Here is a 22,143-nt window from a genome sequence, read left to right on the forward strand (position 1 = left end):
TATAGAGGAAAACGGTAATGCTTTAATAGCTAAAAGTGCCGTCAGAATCAAGTATATGTACAGTCAAGTTATGGGTACAGTAGATTCCATAACACAAAACAAATTGAATCAATAAATGCATGTATGCTACAATGTCACTTCAATATTTGAATTCCACTTCCAGAGGAAACACAAGGCTTTAGATTTTTTTGATAAAATATATGCCATTGTCAAGCAGCCAGTTTTGTACAGCAATATGTAGTAAAAGCATATGGGAAAGACTGGGTTGCTTAAAAGAATGGGTTGGCATTACAGAAAGTTAATGGAATTTCAACAGGAGTTGATTCATGCTGTAATGCATCATATGAATTCAGAAAATTAAGAATTAGTTTTTACAGTTTTCCAAAATAAATCTGACATATCAGGGTTACCAAGATGTCCAACAGTGTTATGACCTGCCCCTGAGGTCATAACCGATCCCTTGGGGCAGATTAGTATGAAACAAAACAGAATGACTGGTGGGTTTTTAAACACACACACACACACACACACACGTATGTATGTATGTCAGGTTTATTTTGGAACAATTTGATTGCAATGGAAACGAGGTGTGTAGCAGGTTTGGGTTTATCTATAGAAATACAATAATATAAAGGTATAAAAATAACACCCAAGAAAATATACAAGAAAGAGAAACAAAGGATAAGAGTAGATAGTGGAAAGGAAAGATACCACCACCCAACAAGACTTGATTGCAATTACCATGTCTGTTGGTCAAAGTGATGGTTGCAAACTTGATCCATCAGGGGTGGGGGAAGCCCACGAAACATAAAGTTCAATGCGCTCATAAACATTCAGGTTCAGGTGGCAACATCCAGGTACCTCTCCTGGAGGGGGGAGTTTATACTGCCTGTTGTAACACTGTAGATCATGCACAGTCCTCTCGTGGAAAGTTCTGGGGGCAGTTTGGGGGTCTTTGATGGTTTATGACCCCTTCTAAGACATGACTGCTGTTTCTCAAATCAATTATGCCTTAACAGAAGGAATGAATACCCTCAGGCCTACGTGTGAATGTCCCAGTACCTCTTCCGGGATGGAGAAATTTATACTTGAGCCAGTTGTTGAAACTGGCATCGTAGAAAGCATTATCACACCTCACAGGATCTGCTTTTTATAGGACTCTTCCCTTATCTGTCTCAAAACCCAGCTTTTTGCTAAACAGAAGTCAGTTTGTTGTGGTCGTCCTCTGGTGGTGGGTGCTCACCGCCTCTGCACCCTGGGTTGTCCTTCTGCAGATCAGAGGTTTTGCCACCACACACTCAAAATTCTTCACATCCTCTCAGTTGAGGGTGCAAACCCGCCCTCAGCAAAGCACATTGCTTTTACAAATGACCAATTGTTTGAGTCATTAACCTTCAATATTTCAGTCTCTCACAAACAGCAAACCAAAATCCAGTGTTCCATATTTACTCAAGCATGTACAGCAAGTTAATTCTTCAAGCTATATGTGCACAAACATGGCCTAGTTTATGCAAGACACTCATTTTCAGGTAAAAAAAAAAATCCGTTGACTAGTTACCAACAATACATTGCACACAAATACATTTAGACCTTGAAATGATGGGCAAATCAAGCCACAGCAAGAGTACATTATCACCCATATAGAATAATCCCCTTGAGTATGTTGTGGGTTTTATTGTTTGGTTTTTTTGCTGTTTTTACTGCTGGTTTTTGTTTGTTTGCTTGTTTTAAAACAACAGACATTTAAAAAACTAATAACTTACAAAAATACTGATAATCATAAAATCATAGAATCAAGCACGTTGGAAAAGACCTCCGAGATCATCAAGTCCAACCCTTGATCCAACACCACCATGGTTATTAGACCATGGCACTAAGTACCACATCCAGTCTCATCTTAAACAGCTCCAGGGACAGTGAATCCACCACCTCCCTGGGTAGCCCATTCCAATAAAATGTCTCATATTTCTACCACCTCGATATTCTCTTCTTCTTTCAACATTTTCTACCATCTCAGTAGTATCCCCAGTAGTTTTTTCAGTAGCTACATGATGCTCAGGCTTCTTTTGCATAAAATCCATTGATAAAATATTCTGTCTCAGTTCGTTGATATATTTCAAACCATTTACATCCGAAAGCTTCTGGTTCTGTGAAATGGTTGAAAAGGCTTTTTTAAGGCCCATGTCAGGATTGGTGGTTTCTGTTTAGTTTTTTCAGGAAATAGCACTGCTTCAGTTTCAGGTGTAGGAAATCGTACTCTATACACTTCAGGGTAAGATTTCTGAAACTAGAAAAGTACATTAATTCAAATTAGAATTTGACCAACTTGTAAAATAAACTACTACAGTGCAGCCTCCACTTCTGGAGCAGGAAAATTATTTCTCTAATGGACTTTCTACATCTCCATATATAGAAAATATCACCTAATTTTCTAATATGGGTTGATTCATCACAGTATTCCAGTTCTAATGATATAAAGTTGATACCCCCAAGGATACACTCCATTTTAAATTTCAGTATTTCTGTACAGGAATACATGTCTAAGACTTGATAAAACTTTTTAAGTTCAAATTAGAGACTGTAGAGCAATTTTTATTTACTTGCTTGAGCTTCTTCTTTTTATCTTTCACAGGTATTTCTTTATTCATTACAATTTCATCCAACAAAGCTGCCAGTGGTTCTTGAGAGCCAGTTGCCCTTTGGTATTCAAATTCATCTGTACTGATTTGGTGACAAAATGGTGGAGGAGGAAATGTTGCATCAGTATCAGCTCTAGCACATTTAATCTGAAGAAACAGTAAAGAAAAAAGAGCGCTATGTTTTCTGCAAACAATTTACAAAACCTGGCTTAATTAATTGACCACTCAGAAACATCAAGTAGAGAAGATATGGCATACAGACCCTAAACTGTACTTTCTATCTCTTATATTAATCAAGTGAGTTCCAGTAAGTCAAAAAACATGACACAAAGGAAGCCTGTTCAACTCCTGAAATAAGTTTAAAGTTACTTTTTCACTAGAAAATAAAGATAGAGGAACTAAAAGCCAGTTTTGAACAAAACAAAATACGGTATCAGGAAACAGTTATAAAAAAATTATCAAGTAAGGATGGCCCTAAAAAAAAAAAAAAAAAGGTTACAACATTAACGGAAGCACTTTATAATTCACAGTTTTCCTCATTATTACGTAGTTTACCCATTCCATGGGAAAGATAGTGCAGAGACAGAACAAAGTGTTTTAAGAACTGTTGAACTTCGGAGAACAAAGGATAAATTTGACCTAGAAACACAGAGACAAAAGAGGCTTTTTCACTAGATACTTACTTGAACTCTCTGGAGACGTATAACATGATCCTCTACAGAAGATTTTAAAGCAGAAGGAACACTTAAGATCTCTTGATAATTATCCATGAGAAAAGATACTAGTTTGGCAGCAAGCAGTTCATCCAAATCTATTTCATCTTTTGAGCAGAGGATACAACGGGAAAACGCCTGAACCATCTGAGAAAAAAAGCAACATCATTATCATGTACTTTTCTGTTTGGGACTGAGGAGTAGGGAATCAAGCTGCATTTAAAAAGTGACCTTGTAGAATAAATATTTTAACATCACAATACTTACTGTACTTCCAACATACTAGTATAATAAAAAAACCAACTTGTTATGTACAGTGACATTATGTTAGTGGTGGATTGAAGATTACTCCTGCCTCATATAGATAATCCAATCATGACTTTAGACTTAGAATGGATGAATTCTATTTTGTTCTCAAGACTTGGTCAAATAGCCACTTCACATGGCTATTTACAGTTAAACAGAGAATAAGTATTTAGAGATTTTTTTAATATAACACAGAACTTTCATAGAAGTTAAGTATGAGATGGAAAACTGAATACCATTATTTTGAAATCATCAAACCAAATTTCAGGTCCAGTTCACTTTGTGTAGTCTTGTGCTCAAGCATTATGTCTGTGCACTGGTCATTTCTAACATTAAAAGCACAGAAAGTAATAAGGATTTCTGTCATGTACCATAGACTATGCAGTGGAATTAAAACCTAGTACAAAATACTTGGACTGTAAGGATTCACTTCTAAAAATAACATTTAGATTATAACATAACTATTTCAATAAAAGACCATTTACAGTTAATTAAATTATAACCTTAGCAGTCAAAAAAATAATTATTTTAATCAAGTGTTATTCATAGTTAATTAAAATCTTAATTGCTGTGGAACAAATTTAGATTTATGGACATTACTATAGAATTTTTATAGAATGGCTCTACAGCTTAGTTTTGCATTGCACTTAATTTTCAAAGACTTTAAAATTAACCAAAATAAATACATGTTCTTAGCCAGTTGGAATTGTTAAGAAAAAGCATTAGCAAAAAAATAGAGTCAAAATCTGATTAAAATTCTTTTCCGAGACATTTGTGGTGGAAAAAAAATTACTATTGAAATGAACTGGTAGGATTTTTTTAAATGGCTGAAAACAGTTAAATCAAAATATGCAGCTATGTATTTCTAACCTTGACAGGAAGTCTTTTTCATTCACACTGCAATGATAAAGAAGACCAGAGACCTCCTCTGCTAGTTTTTTTTTTTGTTTATTTGTTTGGGGTCGTTTCTTTGGGTTTTTCTACTGCATAGAGAAATCAGTGGGGATTTAACTTTGAAAGATAAGGAAACCTCTAAAATTCTAAGCAAGTTCTTTGCTCACAAATTACCATGAAATTCCAGTTTATTCAAATTCAGATTAGCTTTCAACATAGCTAGAATAGATAGACAAACCACTCTTGGAACAAGCAAACTGTATTATGTATACACTCTCCAGTAAGAATCTTCAATCTATGCTACTCCAAAAGCCTTGTCCTCGACCTTTTGCCTCACATTTATACGTACCAAAGTTCTGGTCCTCACTGATTCAGAAAGAGGTGGGAAATCTTTGTTGAGGCTAATTCTTGCCATCATTCTCACCAACAGCTGTAGTCTTTTTCGATTTTCTGGTGGCAGCAGGAGACAAGATATCTGAAGAGCTTCTACAGCCTTGCTGTGTTTTTGCAGCAGTCCTGATTTATACAAGATCAGGAGGTAGGGCAACATTTCTCAGTGAAGTATTTCCATAACATTTAACACAACATTTCTATATTAAACTCCCCAAATTCCTTTCTTACTCATTCAAGACTGCCTTAGAACTTCAGTTCCCAAAGAGACTAGGAAGATATTCCTAGAGTTGGACTACTAGATCTGGGTGGCTTGTTTAAGTATTTAGATTTCCTTCTGATGCACTGGAAAATATTAATAACCATAACAAACAATTATAGATATTAGGATACATGAAAAACTACAATGTTTTGATTCATCCTTTGCACTTTAATTCCCTTGGCTCTAAACATAACTGAGATGGTATGCACAGGTGTAGCAACCACAATAAAATGTTAAGCCTGTGGCAACAATCAGAGAAACATAAACATGTGCTTATACATCAGTGACAGCTATGACAATACCAACATGTTCCTCACACCTGTAGGGGTTAAATTGGTGCCTAACTCTGCTTACAGACTCTTGAGAAAACAACCCCCGTGAGCATGGTAGAGATATTTGAAGACTGGACATGCACAGTAGAATCTGATAATAATTTAGATCTCATCTATAAAGAGGTCTGACCACCACCATTTTGGGTTTATAAGGCTGTGCAAAGGAAGCATCTATTACAAATTTGCCTAAACAGCACTAACAAAAGTCAGGAAGCAAAATACCTGCATGACTGACATCTAACAGTAAATTCTATTAAAAAAGGAAGAAAACAAATAGAGACTTTTTTTTCCCATAGGATTATGGAAGTTGGAAGAGATCTCTGGAGAATATATAGACCTCTTCCCATGCTCAAAGCAGGTTCATCTACAGCAAGATGCCCAGGACTATGTCCTGCCAGGTTTTGAATACCTTCAAAGATGGAGATTCCACAGTCTCTCTGGTCAACCACTTCCACTGTTTGACGACCTCCCAATTAAAATGCTATTTTCCTTTATATAAATGAGGTTTCCTGTACTTCTGTTCCTGCCCATTGTCTCTTGCCCCGTCATTGGGTATCACTGATCTGGCTCCTTCTTTTCTCCTCCCTCTTTTATACACATTAATAAGATTCTCTCTGAGCCTTCTGCTTTTCAGGCTAAACAGTCCCTGCTTTCAGCCTTTTCCTATATGGCACATGTTCCAAGACTTAATAATTTTTGCTGTGTTTACTGGACTTGCTGACTAGTGCTGAGGAAGTATCTCCCTCAACCTGCTGGTAGTGCTCTCAATGCAGTTATGTATGCTGCTGATATTCTTTGCTTCAAAGACACACTGCTGGCTCATGGTCACATTAGTGCCCACCAGGACTTCCAAGGACTTCTCAGCAAAGCTTCTTTCAAATCAGGCCCCCCCACACCCGGCATTCACTGGTGCGTGGACTTTTTCCTCCCCAGAAAAGGGCTTGGCAATTCCTTTCTTTTTAACTTTATGAAATCCCTGTTTACCTATTTCTCTAGTAAGTCAAGGTCCCTCTGCATGGCAGTATAACCCTCTGCTGCATTTAGTCATTTTTCCCCATTTTGCAATATTTGCAAGCTTGGTTAGGGCACTCTGTCCTTGTTTAGGACAGAATGTCCCATCATCCAGGTCATAAATGAAGTGTTAACCATTACTGTCCCATTATCAGCCCTGGGGTACTCACCACTCAGGGACAGTTAGCTGAATTTTGTGCCACTGATCACAACCCTCTGAGCCCAGCAACTCCACTGATTTCTGAGTTTACCTCACTACCCACCTTTTCAGCCTGTACTTCCTGAGGTTGCCTATAAGGATGTGATGAAGGACAGTGTTGAAAGCTTTACTACTCTCAACATAAGCAGTATTCACCACTGCTATCCCCTCATCGACCATTTTGGTCAATTCCACACTGTGTAAAAGTGGAACTGTTATTAAAAAAAAACGTGCAGTAGTTAGTAGGGCAGCACTTAGAGACAGTGTTCAAAGCAGACTGGTAAAGCACTGTAGTTAATTTTCAAAGCAACGCTTTCTCTAATTTCAAAGAAAATTTAACAAGCACACTAGTGCATATGTTTAGAAGATATGATTCCATATTATCATCTCATTTTTTTGTGAAAGAGATCACAAAACTAATTTTTGACTTTTTGAAACAGTGCACGGTTTTCATTGATTTCCATATGCACATTGGTATGAAATCGTTCTCTCAATTTTCCATCTGAGAAATTATGGGAAATAAAACTCCTAAAACCTGAAAGATATAAAAAACAATGGCAAAGCAAACAGAAATAGAGTATGAAAGGAGAGGAATAATTTTTAAAAATATTATCAAGAATATTTGTTGTCTGAGAAAAAGAAGACAGAAATGGAACTATATTCAGAATGAAGAAAGATTGTGAACTAAGAAAGTATAACAATACTAAATTCCAGAAAGAGAAGTGTTATTCTGAATTCGTTTTTCATCACAACAGTTTACTAAAAGCAATGTTGTTTGGAGGAAAAGAAGTTCAAAAAACTGACATGATACAAAGCATGCTTACTTTTCAACTCAGTTTTTTTTTCTGAAATGCACCCATAAAATGTAATCAAATATTTTCACTTTTACTGTCTTTCAATAGGCCATCTATAGGATGAGAATAGGTGAATTTAATATAGTGTGAACTACTGAAAAGTTATAGTTAATAATGAAACCACTGCTTCAAAGAAGCAGTGGATTAGGTATTGTAATTTCTAATTTTAAGCAACAAAGGATTTCAATTTCCTTCAAATGTCATATTTCCAGGGTTAAAAACAGTGCTTATAGCCCTAATCCTTTCTAATCTAGACTTCAGTCAAGCAATTTCTAAAAGCTTATGAGAATTTTTAAGACATTTAAGCATTTGTAAAAAAAGAAAAATCTGTTAAAATCCATCTGTTAGATGCTGAGCAATGAACAGAGGCATTTAAAAATTAAGACAAGGAATGGAAGACTTTTGAACTATTGTGATCAAAAGGATACAAATATTACCTTGTGATATAAAATTAATTTAAATATTAAACTGTGTTCTATGTAGAATGGAAAGGACAAATCCTAAAGAATTCAGCTGTAATACTATTTAAGTATAGTAAATTAACTCCAGGAAATTAATTCTAAAGAATAATTTTTTCATTACATCCCAAACTACTTACCTAACACACTAACAAAAACATCAAAAAAATGAAATGTGAGAAGAGGTTCTTTCATCTGGTCAAAGTAGTCGACTATAGTTTTGAAAACATCTCTTTCAAAGCCTACATATGCAGGCTGCTTCAAATCTGAGCAGCTGGGCCCTACGAAGAAAAAAAAAAGGGGAGGAAAGAAAGAGAGACAGAACATTGATTTTAAGCCACCAACCAGATCAGTATTTTCTAATTCAGTTCATGCAAATACACCATTAGAGGAAAAAAAAAAAGAAAATACTCATTCTTCAAAATAAGTGAAATTTTATTGATCTACTGAATTGATCTATTCCCTACAGGTCTAGTGAAGACATATAGTAGAGGAAAAACATGAACAGAATAGTTAAGCCATTATATACTTCATTGAAATAAGCTGCACTGGAAGGAGAATGCATGCTGGCAAGTCTTTTCCAACTTTGTTTAGGCAATTTTCATAAAAAATAGTGAAGGTGAATATAAACAGGATTTGATAAAGTGGTAAAGGCACAGTCAATTCAATTGATTTTTATGGGGATGGGCTGTTTGTGGGGTATTTTTCCCCCTCCTGAATTACTTACAGTTTGCTAGACATTTCATTGCAGATAATATCCAGTGAGGTAGTTCCTCTGCATAGGGAAGAAACAGACAGAAATTAAAAGGAGGGAAAAAAAATTAGAAAAATATCTAACTGTAAGATAAAAGTACAGCTGAAAACACTGTAACAAGTTCCTCCTGTGTAGTAAATGAACTGACTCCAGAGTCAGGCTATACCTTAATGTAGGATCTAACTTGAATTACATCTGTAATTCAGTATCTTCAGTATTCCCTGTCAACCACGTATGCATTCTGCTCTTGCAACTCAATCAGCAAAATGGATCATATCACAAATCCTTAACCTACCCTAAAAAAATCAGACAAACTAATTCAAGCTATACCTTCACCAGTGCAATACAGTGAAGTGTTTACTTTGCACTGAAGATGATGAAAAGCGCTTGTATATTCAGTTCTGTCATTTCTACGAGGCTGAAGTTAATACTTTGAAGTGCTCCAACTGTCTTTAAAATGCCCACATACACATTCTGAAGGATGTTTCATTCACAATCAAACCAGGTTTCAATATCATACTTAATTCCTCTACAAAACTTGCGAAAATCATGATGGCAATAACAGTGTGATATGTCAGAGCAGCAAAGATGCTTTATTTTCTCCCTGATGTGGAAAGGAGTTCTAAACATGATACTATCTTCACAACACATTGACTGAAAACTCAAAATTTTTTAAGTATCTCTCAGTGTATATTTTGGCTCTCTCCCAATTTTTAATACATTTTTTCTTTATGTAAACACTCCAGTTCAGGCAGTTGAAAGGGCAGGGTTGAGAAAGCCACCTTGAAGTGAATAAAATCCCTATCTTTATAAATAGTAAAAATTTGCTGCGCTTCCATCTTCATTTTTCAACCCTAAAGCCGGAATATGTTTAAGAGAGTAAATACGAAATAAACACTGACTTTTACAAATGGGATGTCAGAGGAGAACAATGGCCTTCTACTTTGTAAAAACCCTAGTACAGATGTGATCATACAAGTATAAAGATGCTACAGGCTAGTATAAATTAGAACTCATACTTTATACTAGTAAACTACAATATAAAAAATTTAAATGAAAACTTCTAAAATACTCACTTGATTTGTCTTCTAAAGTGACAATGCCTTGCTTACTGACATTGTATACATTTTGAACTATATGTTTTGAATTCACAAGTTTTACGTCTAACACTTCGTCCAGAGAATCCAAACCCAAGACCTTTTGCAATCTGTAAAAACACATAAAGACATAGTTCACACATCATCTAATCTGGAAAAAGCAAACATAAGGTATTTGGATAGATACAATTCTGAAAAAAAGGAGGCCTCCATTTCATAGAGAATATCTCCAGTCGGACGGCAGCCATAAGGATCGAGTGCAACTCCTGCTCCTCACAGGACTACCTAGATTCACAGAATATCCTGAGCAAGAAGGAACCCACAAGGACTCCAACTCCCGGTTTGCGTACCACAGCCCCAAAAATCACACCATGTGCCTGAGAGCATTGCCCAAACACTTGAACTTTGTGAGGCTTGGTGCCGTGTAAACTTTCCTGGGGAGCCTGGTTCCAGTGCCCAATCACCCTCTCAGTGAAGAACCATTTCCTAATGTGGAGTCTGAAGTTCCCTGACACAGCCTGATTCCATCTCCTTGTTTCCTACTGCTGATCACCAAAGATCATCTGCATCTCTGCCTCCCTTGAATTTGTATACTACAATGAGGTCACTCCCCAACCTTCTCAAAGTTGAACAAACCAAGTGACCTCAGCCTCTCCTCCTAAATTTTGCCCTCAAGACCTTTCACCATCTTAGTTGCTGTCTTCTGCACATTCTCTATGCATGTTGACAGTTTACCTAGAAGGATACTGCAAGAGACAGTATCAAAAGCTTTGCCAAAATCCAAAACCAGCACATCTATTGTTTTCTCTTTGTCCCTTGGTCAAGGGGGACCTTGTCATAAAAGGAGATTGAATTGATCAAGCAGGACTTTTCCCTGTTGAAACTGTGATGGCTTTGATCAATGACTGTGTTGTCTCTCAAGTATTTTTCATTAAATCCCAAAATAACCTTTTCCATCATTTTAAGGATCTTCACTCTTAGCCTTCTTAAAACTCGGGAAAATATTTGCCAGCTTCCAATCAATTGGGACCTCTCTGGGTTCCCAGATCAGTTGAAAATAATGGAGAGAGATCTGCAATGACATCATCCAGCTCTTTCAGTACTCTGGGATGAATCCCATTGGCCTCCACGGATTTAAGTGCATCCAGCTGGAGTAGCAAGTTTCAAACAAGTTCAGGGTGAACTGCGATTCTCCCATTTCCCCCAGTCATGATCTTGCAACACAGAGCTCTGGTGGTTCCAGGGGTCCATCATCAGACTTAGAAAGGCCATAGCTTTTTCCTGGGCTAATACCATTGCTCCCTGGTCAAGCTGGCAGGGTTTCAGGACCCTGTCACACAAACTACTGTGCCAACCCTGTTTGCTAGTGCTCCATAGGAGTCTCTGTGTGAAGGAGGGGCTTGGTCACCATTGTCCCTGGCCCTGTTGCCCAGGTCCCATCAGGCAATACCATGTGAGCCGCAGGCAAAGACCAGAGGGTCCCTCCACTCCCCTGCAATCTCCATCTTTGAGGAAACCTGGCACTGCACATGCACTAAAGTACACGCTGCCAATCGTGCTGTCACCAAAGCTGCTTGCCTCAGCATCGAGTTCATTACATGCACATAATGTGCTAGGTTTACATTAAAGTTTAGTAAGGCCTCAACTGTGTTGTAATATTAGCTAATGTGTATTATTTTTTTACCCCTGCATAAATTGTCTTAAACAATTACTTCGACTTTGCATGGGATATTCCTTTTGAATATACTAAAGAATATCTGACTCACAAAGCCTTCAGCACTCAAGTAGATACTCCATTTATCTCATACAAAGTATTGTACTTGACATTGAAAGGTTTCATAGTGTTGCATTCCTAAATAAGTGCTTCTATTTCATAGAAACAAGAGAAAAAAAAGAAGACTGAGAGAAAAAAGTGATCAAATAAGACAAAGCCCACACAACAAAAGGACTAGCATAACATAGCATGAAAAAGTCAAAAGGTACCAAGCACAATAAAATTTTTTTGCTGAATTTGTTAGCCAAATAACAAATTGAGAGTAGTAGAGAGTAGTATAATCTAGACACTATAGCTTTGAAGGCAGTGATGAAAAGTGAGCGGGTGAAATTACAAGCATTACCAGAGAAGACAGGCAAGACTATTACCTACTACACAGTGTTACCATAACTTGACTCACAAGCATACTCACTGTGACAAAGTCATGGATTTCCATATCTCTTCTATATTTGTTTGTGTTAGCTCTCTGCGGAACACAAGTTTGCATGCCGGTACTTCCCCTATAGCTATACTGTGTCGCTTGTACCACATCTCGGAGTTCTGAAATCAGAAAAAACTCTCCTCATTAACTGGTGCCTTTTCAAGTATTAAACAGTATATTACAATTGTGGTACAGCATTTCAAGCATTCCTAAATTCCAGTAAAGTCTTCAGGATGTAAGTGAGTGTGTTTCACAGGTGTGAAACATTTTTCTCGATCACACACACATCTTTTCTCAATTCCTTAACCTGTCCAAATGCAACCAGACATGCCTATCTCGTATTGGCCTTTTTAGCCACCAACGCGCTTGCAACAAATGTGGGTAGAGCCCTTCCCAAATCTTCATTCACGAAGCCTAGCCATGATGAACTTCTCCAAAGCTGAAAAATTATGTGTATCAGAGTAACCATTAAAGTTGAGGAGTCAATGGCCTTTAATCCTGTGTTCAGGTCGTCTCCATGATTAAAATCAGTTCATCTACCATTTTAAGATTACACATCTGCTTATGGAAAAGTTATTGGAGAATTATTAGATGAAATACCAAGGAATTAGAAACAATTCATCCTTTTTCAGCATATACTGATCATAACTAAACATCAAGTTCATTAGCAGGTTTTATATATGAAGAAACTAAAAGCAAATAGCTATGTCTGAAGACACTCATCAGTCTATCATTACAACAGAATAAAGTAAAGCTGAGAATGCAGAAAACTACTATCCTTTACCCAACCTTCAATCCAAGCTTGACACTTGAAGATTGTCATTAAGGTGTCAGTGGATGGACATACAATACAGTTCATACCAGCAACATACTTTTCAACACAAAACTCCTAGTCATTCCCAGTTCTTTGATTTGTATCAGAGAGCAGTGCTAAAGTGCATTAAAAGTATTACTTGTGATCACAACCAAACCACAAAATACACTCCAGGAATGCACTTAATTACTCCAAGTGCTAATCGTCTGTCATTTCATGACACTAGACTAGAGCTAGTTTGAAATAAATAGCACCCTCTGAAATTAAGAGTCTGGTCTTCCATAGCTCTCTCTGAAATTAAGAGTCTGGTCTTCCACATCAGTATTTCACAACACAGAATCATGCTCATCAATCCACATACAGCCAGTAAGTGCTCAGATTGATACTGGAGCAACTCAAGATGCCACCATTTACAGGTATCTATTTTCTTCAGCATTCCAGTGGAAGATACACCTTATTATAAATGAGCTAGCAGAAAGGAGCTTATACCTTTGCCTCAGTTACTTCAACTTGCAGTTCACTGTATTAATCCAAACTGCCAATGAAAGAGATTTTGAGCTATGCCAGACTGCATGCTGTTGCATCTGAGTCAGATGCATAGAGGCAGTCTTTTCCTAACTCTTATCAGGCCAGGATGCTTGGATGGAAATTTAGAGCAGACAGCTAGAAGCTGTAGCATGTTAAAACTTCAGCAGAAACTTGCTCAGTAATTAAAATACTCTATTCTGTTGACTAGTCTTTGGCACTCTCTTTTCTTCTATCCTAATCTTCTACCTAGTATTGAAGTTCTTAGGACCATGTTTTTCCTCTTCAGAAACTTGCTGCACATAAAAAGTGCACTTGATTTGCACACAGTTAATTGGATTGCAAATATGGAATAACCATTCATTCAGAAACTTTAGATGTCCAGCAAAATGGTAGGAGATACTTTTCCAAACAGTCTATAGATCACCAAGAAATCCAAGGCCAGTGTCCTGCACTGAAATGCAGTAATAAAAAGGCAAAAATTATCAAAGAAGTTTCAAGAGTTCACAAAATATGAGAACACACACATACGCTGGAGGAAGGACTTAGAATATACATAACTACAAAAGCCTAGGCTTTTACCATGTCCAGGAGCTGATAAAATTTTTAAAATAAAAGTATTTGGCATTTCATTTTATAATCAAGTATTTTGTGCCACAACAAAGAGGTCATTAGTTTGGTTTTGCTTTCCAAATACGCTTATGTCTCAGGAAGTGAAAACTGGGTGTTTTACCATTGTGACGGATTTCACTGGGATGTGTTCTTGAGAAGTGCCAGCCTTCGGTTCATTCCAGTCTGGAAATTTAATTATTTCCTTTCCACATGAAGGTTTCTTTGGATATGACTTCAGTGGTGAGGAAGGAGGAAATCTACAATTAGAGAATATTTTTAAAGCCTCTGAACACCAACCTAATCCATATTTACTAATGTAAAACTGTAGCAGGCCATCACATGCAGAAATACAACAAATGCCTTGGACATTCAGTGTTCCCTGGAGACTGGTATTAAGTGCTATGTAAAACACAGTGAGGTGTCTTATTTGGCCTCCAGCTGCTGCTCTTGAACAGTTCAGGTCCTTTGAACCTCCCATGACATAGCTGTGCCTTGGGTAAATGTCTGATATTCCAGTGCATTTCATATAGCACCAGCTGCCTGTACACAGACAGCTGACCCAGGTCATCACTAGAAGCCATGGATTCTACTGAAAAAGCTGCAGGTAGGATTTCCCCCATGTCAAGTGTGTTGTTAGCACGCATATCCTAAAGTAAAGCTACATATCTAAGACACGTGACCAATATTTGTATTTAATTAAAGTGCATGCGAGTGTCCACACAAAATTTTATCAACATTACCATGTTCTTTTGTATTTACATGTTTCCTATGCGAAGACTATAACCTGTAGTTCTCTGGAGTCTTTTTCCATCTGTTGTGCAGATAACTAATTCACTTTTTAAGGCATTTCAAGAAGTGCCTCGAAGAAATTAGCAGAAATAAGCCCTAAACCAGCCCTTGTAGAAAACAAGGAAAACAAACTATCCAGCTTGATCAGAATCAAATTACTGCTAAGCCACGCACAAAGGAATTAATGACAGCATACCACAAAGACAAATCAGTTAGGTGGCAACACATCTTCAGACTGGCCCAGACCTGATCTTGTTTACTTTCACTCCTGGGTCTTAGATGCTGAGATTCCTGATGCTTCAAGAAACTACTTAAGCCTCACTCACTCTTTTAATCTGAATGTAAAAGACAGTTATGTCTGTGATTTTGCAACAAGAGCTTGTACACTGCTAGATAGCATGCATATGTATCCTACTAGAAAGATACACTCGAAAAATCCTCAGGTTTCTCCATCCTCTCATGCAGTTCCAATAAGTTTTAATTAAGTTTAATAAGTTTTTTGTATAGTTTTGTATTGCAGCGTTGTTAGTCCAGTAGTGTTACTCTGTATGGGTTAAACACACAAGGGTTTTTACCATGAATACTGAGACCATTTGGCATCTTCCACAGTGCTCTTCAACAGAGTATATGCAACACAGAGATATCATTTCCATCAGACAAACCCTGAGAAGGAGCGGCGAGCATCTCATATTAATCCTGCAAGATTTACTCTGCCTTTTGAAAGTAAACCAGATTAGATGGCAGATGTTCAGCTGTTGACTGTTCTCAACCATTTTTCAGATACTATTTCTTAGAGTTTGATGTTAACCATCTGCAGCCTTTTTCCTTTGCCTTATACTATTTTCAGCAGTTCCCTGTTTCATCTCTATTTCTTCACAATTTTAAGCTTTGTGCCATTTGCTGCCCTGATTCAGAAACAACCAGTGAATGAATGAGTTCTTACAAGCAGGAAAAGGAGGTGTACATTCCCCTTTTTCACACAGCATTACAGCAAGATCTAGATGAAGACAAGTTTTTGGATGAACAATGAAAACTCCCTGATATTATGATGAAAAGATTAACGTTACTCAAATCTAGGAGCTGAGGAGCATTCCAAGCTTGACACATCGAGATCAAAATGGTTTATAGCCAGCAACACTAGTTTTGGGACTCTGTACAAAGAGGAAACAGAGATACCTCTTTGTGTCCAGAACAGAGGATAGAGAACAAGGTCAACCAACATGGGTCCCAATGGTATAACAATTATTAGAGCTGCATTCCAAAAGTTTGCTATCAATGCAAGAGTAGTAACCCTTTTGCTTTTAATAGAATTGCTGCAATTCAAAAAAAATGTAAAGCCTGACAGCTTCCAAAACTGTAACTTCTCACTCACTATTGTAGACTAAACTGAGCCAGTTGGTCAGAAAAAAACTATGTGTCTGTGTGTTCTATTTTTAGAAGTCACATTAGATCTCATCTTCATATTTAATACTTGCCAAATACCCTCAAGCAAATCAAGATATGACAACATCTCTTTTGCATACTCCGTGAAGTGAAGAAGAGCAGACAGCCAGACTTATATGTGAAGGTAATGAATGACAACTGTGCACCACAGGGTACAGTCACAGCATATTAACAGATAAATTTACAGAAAAGGCATATAGTATGTCAATATTTTCAGAGTAAGCACTGTCGGTGGAATGGACTTGTACCACTACTTGCATCAACACAGTGAAGATAAAAAGATACTATTTTCAATATAATATTAGGAAAGTCCACCAGAGGGAGCCGCCAGGACATGAAATGCATGAGTAAAATGGGCTTGAAAATCAATGTTTAGTTCCATAAATAGGGAAAAACCCACGTTTTGATATTTAAAGCCATGCGTAAAATACATAGCTTATTTATGCACTAAGCCCAGTCAGAGAAAAGCTGGTTCCAGTTCAAGATGCACGAAAGGCAGTTTTAGTTAAAAAGTTCAATTAGTCAGTTATCTTTTCAATGGGAAGTGAAGAAAGAATATCAAAACAAAATACTTAACAAAAGAGCTCTCTTATTCAATAGCACGTCATTAGGCAGAGCACACAGAAAATTAAAAGGACAGAAATATTTCACCCAACCAATTTCCACAGCCTGCAGCTCAGGCAAGTCATGCCTGAAAATACAAATGAATGAAAGAAAAAAATAATTTGAATGTGTCAGGATGCTAACGTGAAACAAACGAACAAGAAATCCCACAGCCTCATGAACATGGCAAACCCAAACCAAAGAGACATACTGTAATACCAGCAGTTACCAAAATCCATATTAAATCTTTTGACTAGAGTCCATGTCCAGAAAGAAAGGAGACACCAGCAAAAAAAATCTGTGCAGGTAGTGCTCTCATTTAGAATAGGCATATCAGGACTGGGCTAGGAATGTACCAAACCAACAGCATACCCAGCACCATGTGCTGCAGCAGAACCTAACTCCTTTTCTGACTTGGTTCTAACAGGTAAAAAACCCACTCAATACCACTCCTTTATATTTAACCTTATTAAGGTCAAGGACCTAAGATCCTCTGCAGCTCTTCTTGTCTTCCATGACTGTTTCCCAACCTGAGCTGGTCAACGACTAGCTAAACTGTCACAATCTCTTGCCCTTCCATAACAGCCATAAGCAGGTGGCCAAAGAATTTAAGAACAAGCACACATGATACTTCCTCAACATCCTTTTGCAGCCTTCAGTCACATTCGGCTCACAGACTGCAGAGCCTCTATTGTTTTGAGATACTTAGCAAGGGATTTTCTTGGGTGAGATTCTCAAGGTATCTTCAGAAACAAGACCTTTGATACACGTGTCCTTCACACTTGAGTCACAAATTCTAAAACTTAACACAAATCTGATCCAATCTGACTGTAAGTAACTGAAGTGCCACAAGCCTAACATAAACCACAGCATTTTCAGAAAAAAGTGCCCTGACCCAAGTTTGTTTATAACCAAGGAAAAAAATTACAGCATACAAACCTCTTATTTTTTAAGTCTTCCAAATTAATAAATAAAATTATGAGAGTAATGAACAACTGCACTTACAGCATAGGCATACAGACCAAACAGCAAAAAAGTTTAGGTTCGGTCTACACACAAACTAGAGCAAAAGAGCAATAGAGCAAACTGAAAAATAAACTTCATACATAGCAAGTGGGAATTCAGTATTACTTATTTTTTCCAAAGAGGATAGTAAGAAAACATGATCTAAAAATTAATATGTAAAATTTAATTATGCAGTAAAAGCTATAACAAGTAGAAGTATAGGCTTATTGCTAACTTACTTTCCCTATTACTTTGCATGAAGATAATTCCCATTTCCTAAAAAGAAGACTCACCACGCCAAAAGTGACAAATCCGTACTTAAGATAATGGTCATTTTTATACTACTTGTGCACTGAACAAGACACTACAAGATGGTACAAATTCATAACCCACAACTTCTGGACATCCAAACCTTAACTGAGGTCACAAGAGGTCAAAGAATCCACTCTAGTAACGCTAAGTTTTTCTTACAAAGAAAAATCTTTTCCTCTATTAACAAGCCACCAGTTGAGAGGCTAAACAGTAAGCAACCAAAGCTTTGTCTCTTCTGTGACAATTTCAATCTATAAACTAAGGACCATAAAATAGGTTACATTATTAATTACTTAGATTCAGAAGACCTTTCTCTTCTCTCAGAAGGATCAGAAACAGCAACCAAAATATTCATGGGGTTGGGGGAGAGGGAGGACAACTGGAGCTGGATGAACAATGGCAATCTCACTTCCATCTACATCACCTTGATATGTACTCTTCCAACACCAACAAACCTGATGCCCACCGACAGCAATCAGAACTTGCTACCTTGTGAAACTGTAAAAGATTTTGTTAGTATTTACAGAATGCAACTGAATAGAAGTGACCTTCAAAGATGTTTAAAAACAGACAAGAAAACTGAAGCCAAACATTAAATCTTGACAGTTACCCATTTCTAAGTAAAATAAAGTCTTTAAAAGGAAGGGGAGGAACACATCAACAGTTTTCCAGAGGCATTCTACAAAAATACTTGTAAGACATGAACAAGAGTTATTACAACTTGTTTCCAAAAAAACCAAAATTTCTCATCACTATATGTAGACTTACCGATACAAATGGCCATCATCTTGGAAGTCCTCTTTGCCCCACCTTCCTTTAATATCTTCGATAACATGGTTTTTCAGGAACTTTTTAAGCAGCTTAACTGTTTGATCGCGAGTCACCTCTGGGCCGAAATTTTGATTAGAGCCGAGTAGCTCATGCAAAACATCCACCGCCTCCGAAGCTTTGAAGCAACGCTCGTAGCTTTTGAAACGACAGCGGTGCTTCCGAACGGGCATCCCGGCACGGAAGAGTTCTATTATCTCGTTCCACTAAGGGAGGAGAACAAAATCCGTTACGGGAACTCTGCTCCCAGGAACATTTTGGCTCTACAAGCGCGATCAGAAAGCAAAAACTTGAAACCCTGAAAGCAGAGCTACACAATTTTCTCGCAAATCTGCGTTTGCGAGAACACTGAAAGATAAATCCAGGAGTTAGACTCTCCAGACCTGAAAACAAACACAGGTCTAGGAAGCTGAAATATTTGGAGCCTCATATATCTGCCGCCCTACAGATACGGCCCTTTAACCTCCCTTAGGCGGGACAAAAGGCTGGACCTGCCGCGCCGCTCCGCAGCGCCTCACTGGGCGCCCCCGCCCCGCACGGAGCCAGCCTGGCAGCAGCGGCCGGCACCCAGAAGACTGGAGAGGGAGCAGCCGTGGGCGCAGAGCAGTCCCGGGGGCAGAGCTGCCGGGGGGCAGCGGGGCACTCACCAGGCGTGTGGCGCGGTAAGGGCCGGGCCCCACCAGCCGTGGCTCCATCGGGGAGGCCGCGCCGGCTCCGCGCCGCGTTTGAATCCTTGCCGGGCCGCGTCGCCTCCGCCCATTGGCTGGCGGCGGCGTCAAGTGAGGCGCCTGCGCCACCTCTGATTGGCGAGCCCGGGCTGACGGCGCGGGACGAGGGGCCGGGCGGGAGCGGCGGCGGCACCGCCCTGAGGGCGGGTCTGCGGAGCTGGGCTCGGGTTTAAACCCAGCCTTACCTTAGCAATGTACAGCAGTACTTGAAGAGAGGGTGCCTAGAGGATGGAGCCAGGCTCTTCTCCGTGGTGCTGAGCAATAGGACAGGAGACAATTAACAGAAACTGATGCACAGGAAGTTTCACCTGAATATGGGGAAAAACTTCATTACTGTGCGGTTGACCACGCACTGGAACAGATTGACCGGAGAGGGTGTGGAGTCTCCCTCACTGGAGATACCCAAGAATTGTCTGGATGCAATCCTGTCCCATGTGCTCTAGGATGACCCTGCTGGACCAGACGACCCACTGTGGTAACTTCCAACCTGACTCATTCTGTGAGTGGCAATGGGTCAAACCATGTCACTGAAACACTGGCCCGTGAATTACCACCCAGATAAAGATAACACAACCTTGGCATTAACTAAACAATCAAACAAAACAAAACCAAAAAAATCAAACAAAAAAACCCCCGACATTTTTCAATGTTTTAAAGTTGTTTCCAATCATATTTTTTGATCAATAATTTTGTTTTGAATTCAGGCTGTATGTGGGATAATTATTACTTACAATTATATTTTATATTATTCATACAGAAGACAGGGATTGATGTTGGTGTCACAGAGCTCATTGAGTTGTTTTATATTAGCTTTTTGTGAACATTATAAAGAAAGGATGATTTGGAAAATAAATAGGAAACTTGTTTTAAGGTATGAAATTCTGATAGGAGGTCAGCTCTGCTGCAGGGGCAGGGATATAACTGAAATTCCTGTGATACCTATTACAGATGAGCTGTCAATTTTTAGGACTCCCACAGATGAGGAGTGGCTGCTAACACTAGTGTTTCACTTCCACCAAGTTTAAGGAAAATAAAATTCCCCTCTCAACATTGACTGTAACATGCACTTCTCTTTCTAACCTAACTCAAATGTATGATACACTTAAGCATGTAAGATGCACAATTTTTAGGTCCGGATCGAGTTTGTGTAATTCTCACATTGTGTGTAAGCGGACAGGATTTAATAACATTTTGTACTGATGTCATTGGCATAGTTACACTTTATGCATTCTCTTAGGATACATCCATACGACTCACTGAAACAATGTATTCTCTTTCTCCAAATGCTTCATAACTCACAAAAAACTAAACCATTGTGCAGGAAATTATGCAGCATGAATCTGACGTGGCACTTACTGACAGCCCACAGAATGATTAGCATCTCCAGTTTCTGCTCCTGCTTATTAGTTTGTCATCTCAACTAACTCTGGAAGAATTTGGCTACTGTACAACTGCTAGAATTGGAAGTTTTTTCTGACTCCTTTCTGTTCAGCATCTGTCCACATGCAGTGCTCCTTAGTTTTGACCATGTACAGTCTCAGGTACTACTTAAGCCCACATGAGAGGGATTCTGTGATAAAGCACCTTTCCACATGTACTGCTAAGGAGCTGAGAACTCAGCACTGATGATTCTAGGATCAAGCATCTGAAATTCAGGGGTCCCAATACAGATTTCAAGTCATCCAAATACTTTCTGAGATCTACTTTCGAACTGTCATGAGAGCTGACAGCTACAGGGATTAAACAGTGGAAAAACATAAAATTTTTTTTCAATTTTTTTTATAAAGAAGACTCAATGTAATCTCAAAAGAAAACATTTGCTACTCATGCCTATGATAAAGTTTAAATTCTTTTAGTATTTATAATGCATCATAAAAGTCAATAAAATAAAAGTGTTCAGGTAACAAAAGTTGTTCCCTCGGTATTGTACAACAGGGAGGCTATTAAAACCTGCCTCAAAGCTTTGGGTATTTGAAAATCCCATGGACCTGATCAAGCACAAAGCAAATATTGCAAGCTTCTTTTCTTTAGTGTTAAACATAATAGAAAACAGTACTTTTAAAGGTAACATTAATTTAAACACCTTTAACTCCTCATTTGCAGGTCTGTTGTGTGCATCAATCCTTTAATAAATTCATGCAGTACAAATGCAACTTACATACAATAGCTAGTTCCTTTAACTTCTATACATGTGTGACCCTAACCTGGGTCTGCCTAGCCATGGAAATAAAACATACTGGTTAATTCCACACAGATTGGAGTCACGCCCAGTCACCACTGCCTGACCCACTCTCAGAAGCCAGAGAATGTCACATATTTTTTTTGCCTGGTTCTGGACAAAGTCACTGATGCTATTAATGGAATAACTTTAACCTTGAGT

The 22,143-nt window shown here is 38.3% G+C and overlaps 1 protein-coding gene across 1 annotated transcript; it reads right to left on the reverse strand.

The window, feature by feature from the left end:
- Positions 1 to 22,047, reverse strand: DEPDC1B (DEP domain containing 1B). Its single transcript, XM_064643182.1, has 11 exons — positions 19,683 to 22,047; positions 18,976 to 19,241; positions 14,177 to 14,312; positions 12,096 to 12,223; positions 9,889 to 10,019; positions 8,786 to 8,833; positions 8,199 to 8,339; positions 4,902 to 5,068; positions 3,323 to 3,499; positions 2,601 to 2,786; positions 1 to 2,287 (listed from the first exon to the last, which is right to left on the reverse strand). Exons 1-11 carry the CDS (start codon positions 19,728 to 19,730, stop codon positions 2,126 to 2,128), a joined length of 1,590 nt encoding a protein of 529 aa, XP_064499252.1. The 5' UTR covers positions 19,731 to 22,047; the 3' UTR covers positions 1 to 2,125.
- Between the last annotated feature and the right edge of the window lie 96 nt (positions 22,048 to 22,143).

This window comes from Pseudopipra pipra, chromosome Z, assembly GCF_036250125.1.
Source record: "Pseudopipra pipra isolate bDixPip1 chromosome Z, bDixPip1.hap1, whole genome shotgun sequence".
In the NCBI taxonomy this organism is placed as follows: domain Eukaryota; kingdom Metazoa; phylum Chordata; class Aves; order Passeriformes; family Pipridae; genus Pseudopipra; species Pseudopipra pipra.

Coding starts and splice junctions, on each gene's coding strand:
- DEPDC1B (XM_064643182.1), bottom strand. CDS start 19,730: ATGGAGCCACGGCTGGTGGGGCCCGGCCCTTACCGCGCCACACGCCTG. Junction 19,242..19,682: donor CTTACCGCGCCACACGCCTG/GTGAGTGCCCCG, acceptor CTCCTCCCTTAG/TGGAACGAGATAATAGAACT. Junction 14,313..18,975: donor GATGATGGCCATTTGTATCG/GTAAGTCTACAT, acceptor CTCTAATTGTAG/ATTTCCTCCTTCCTCACCAC.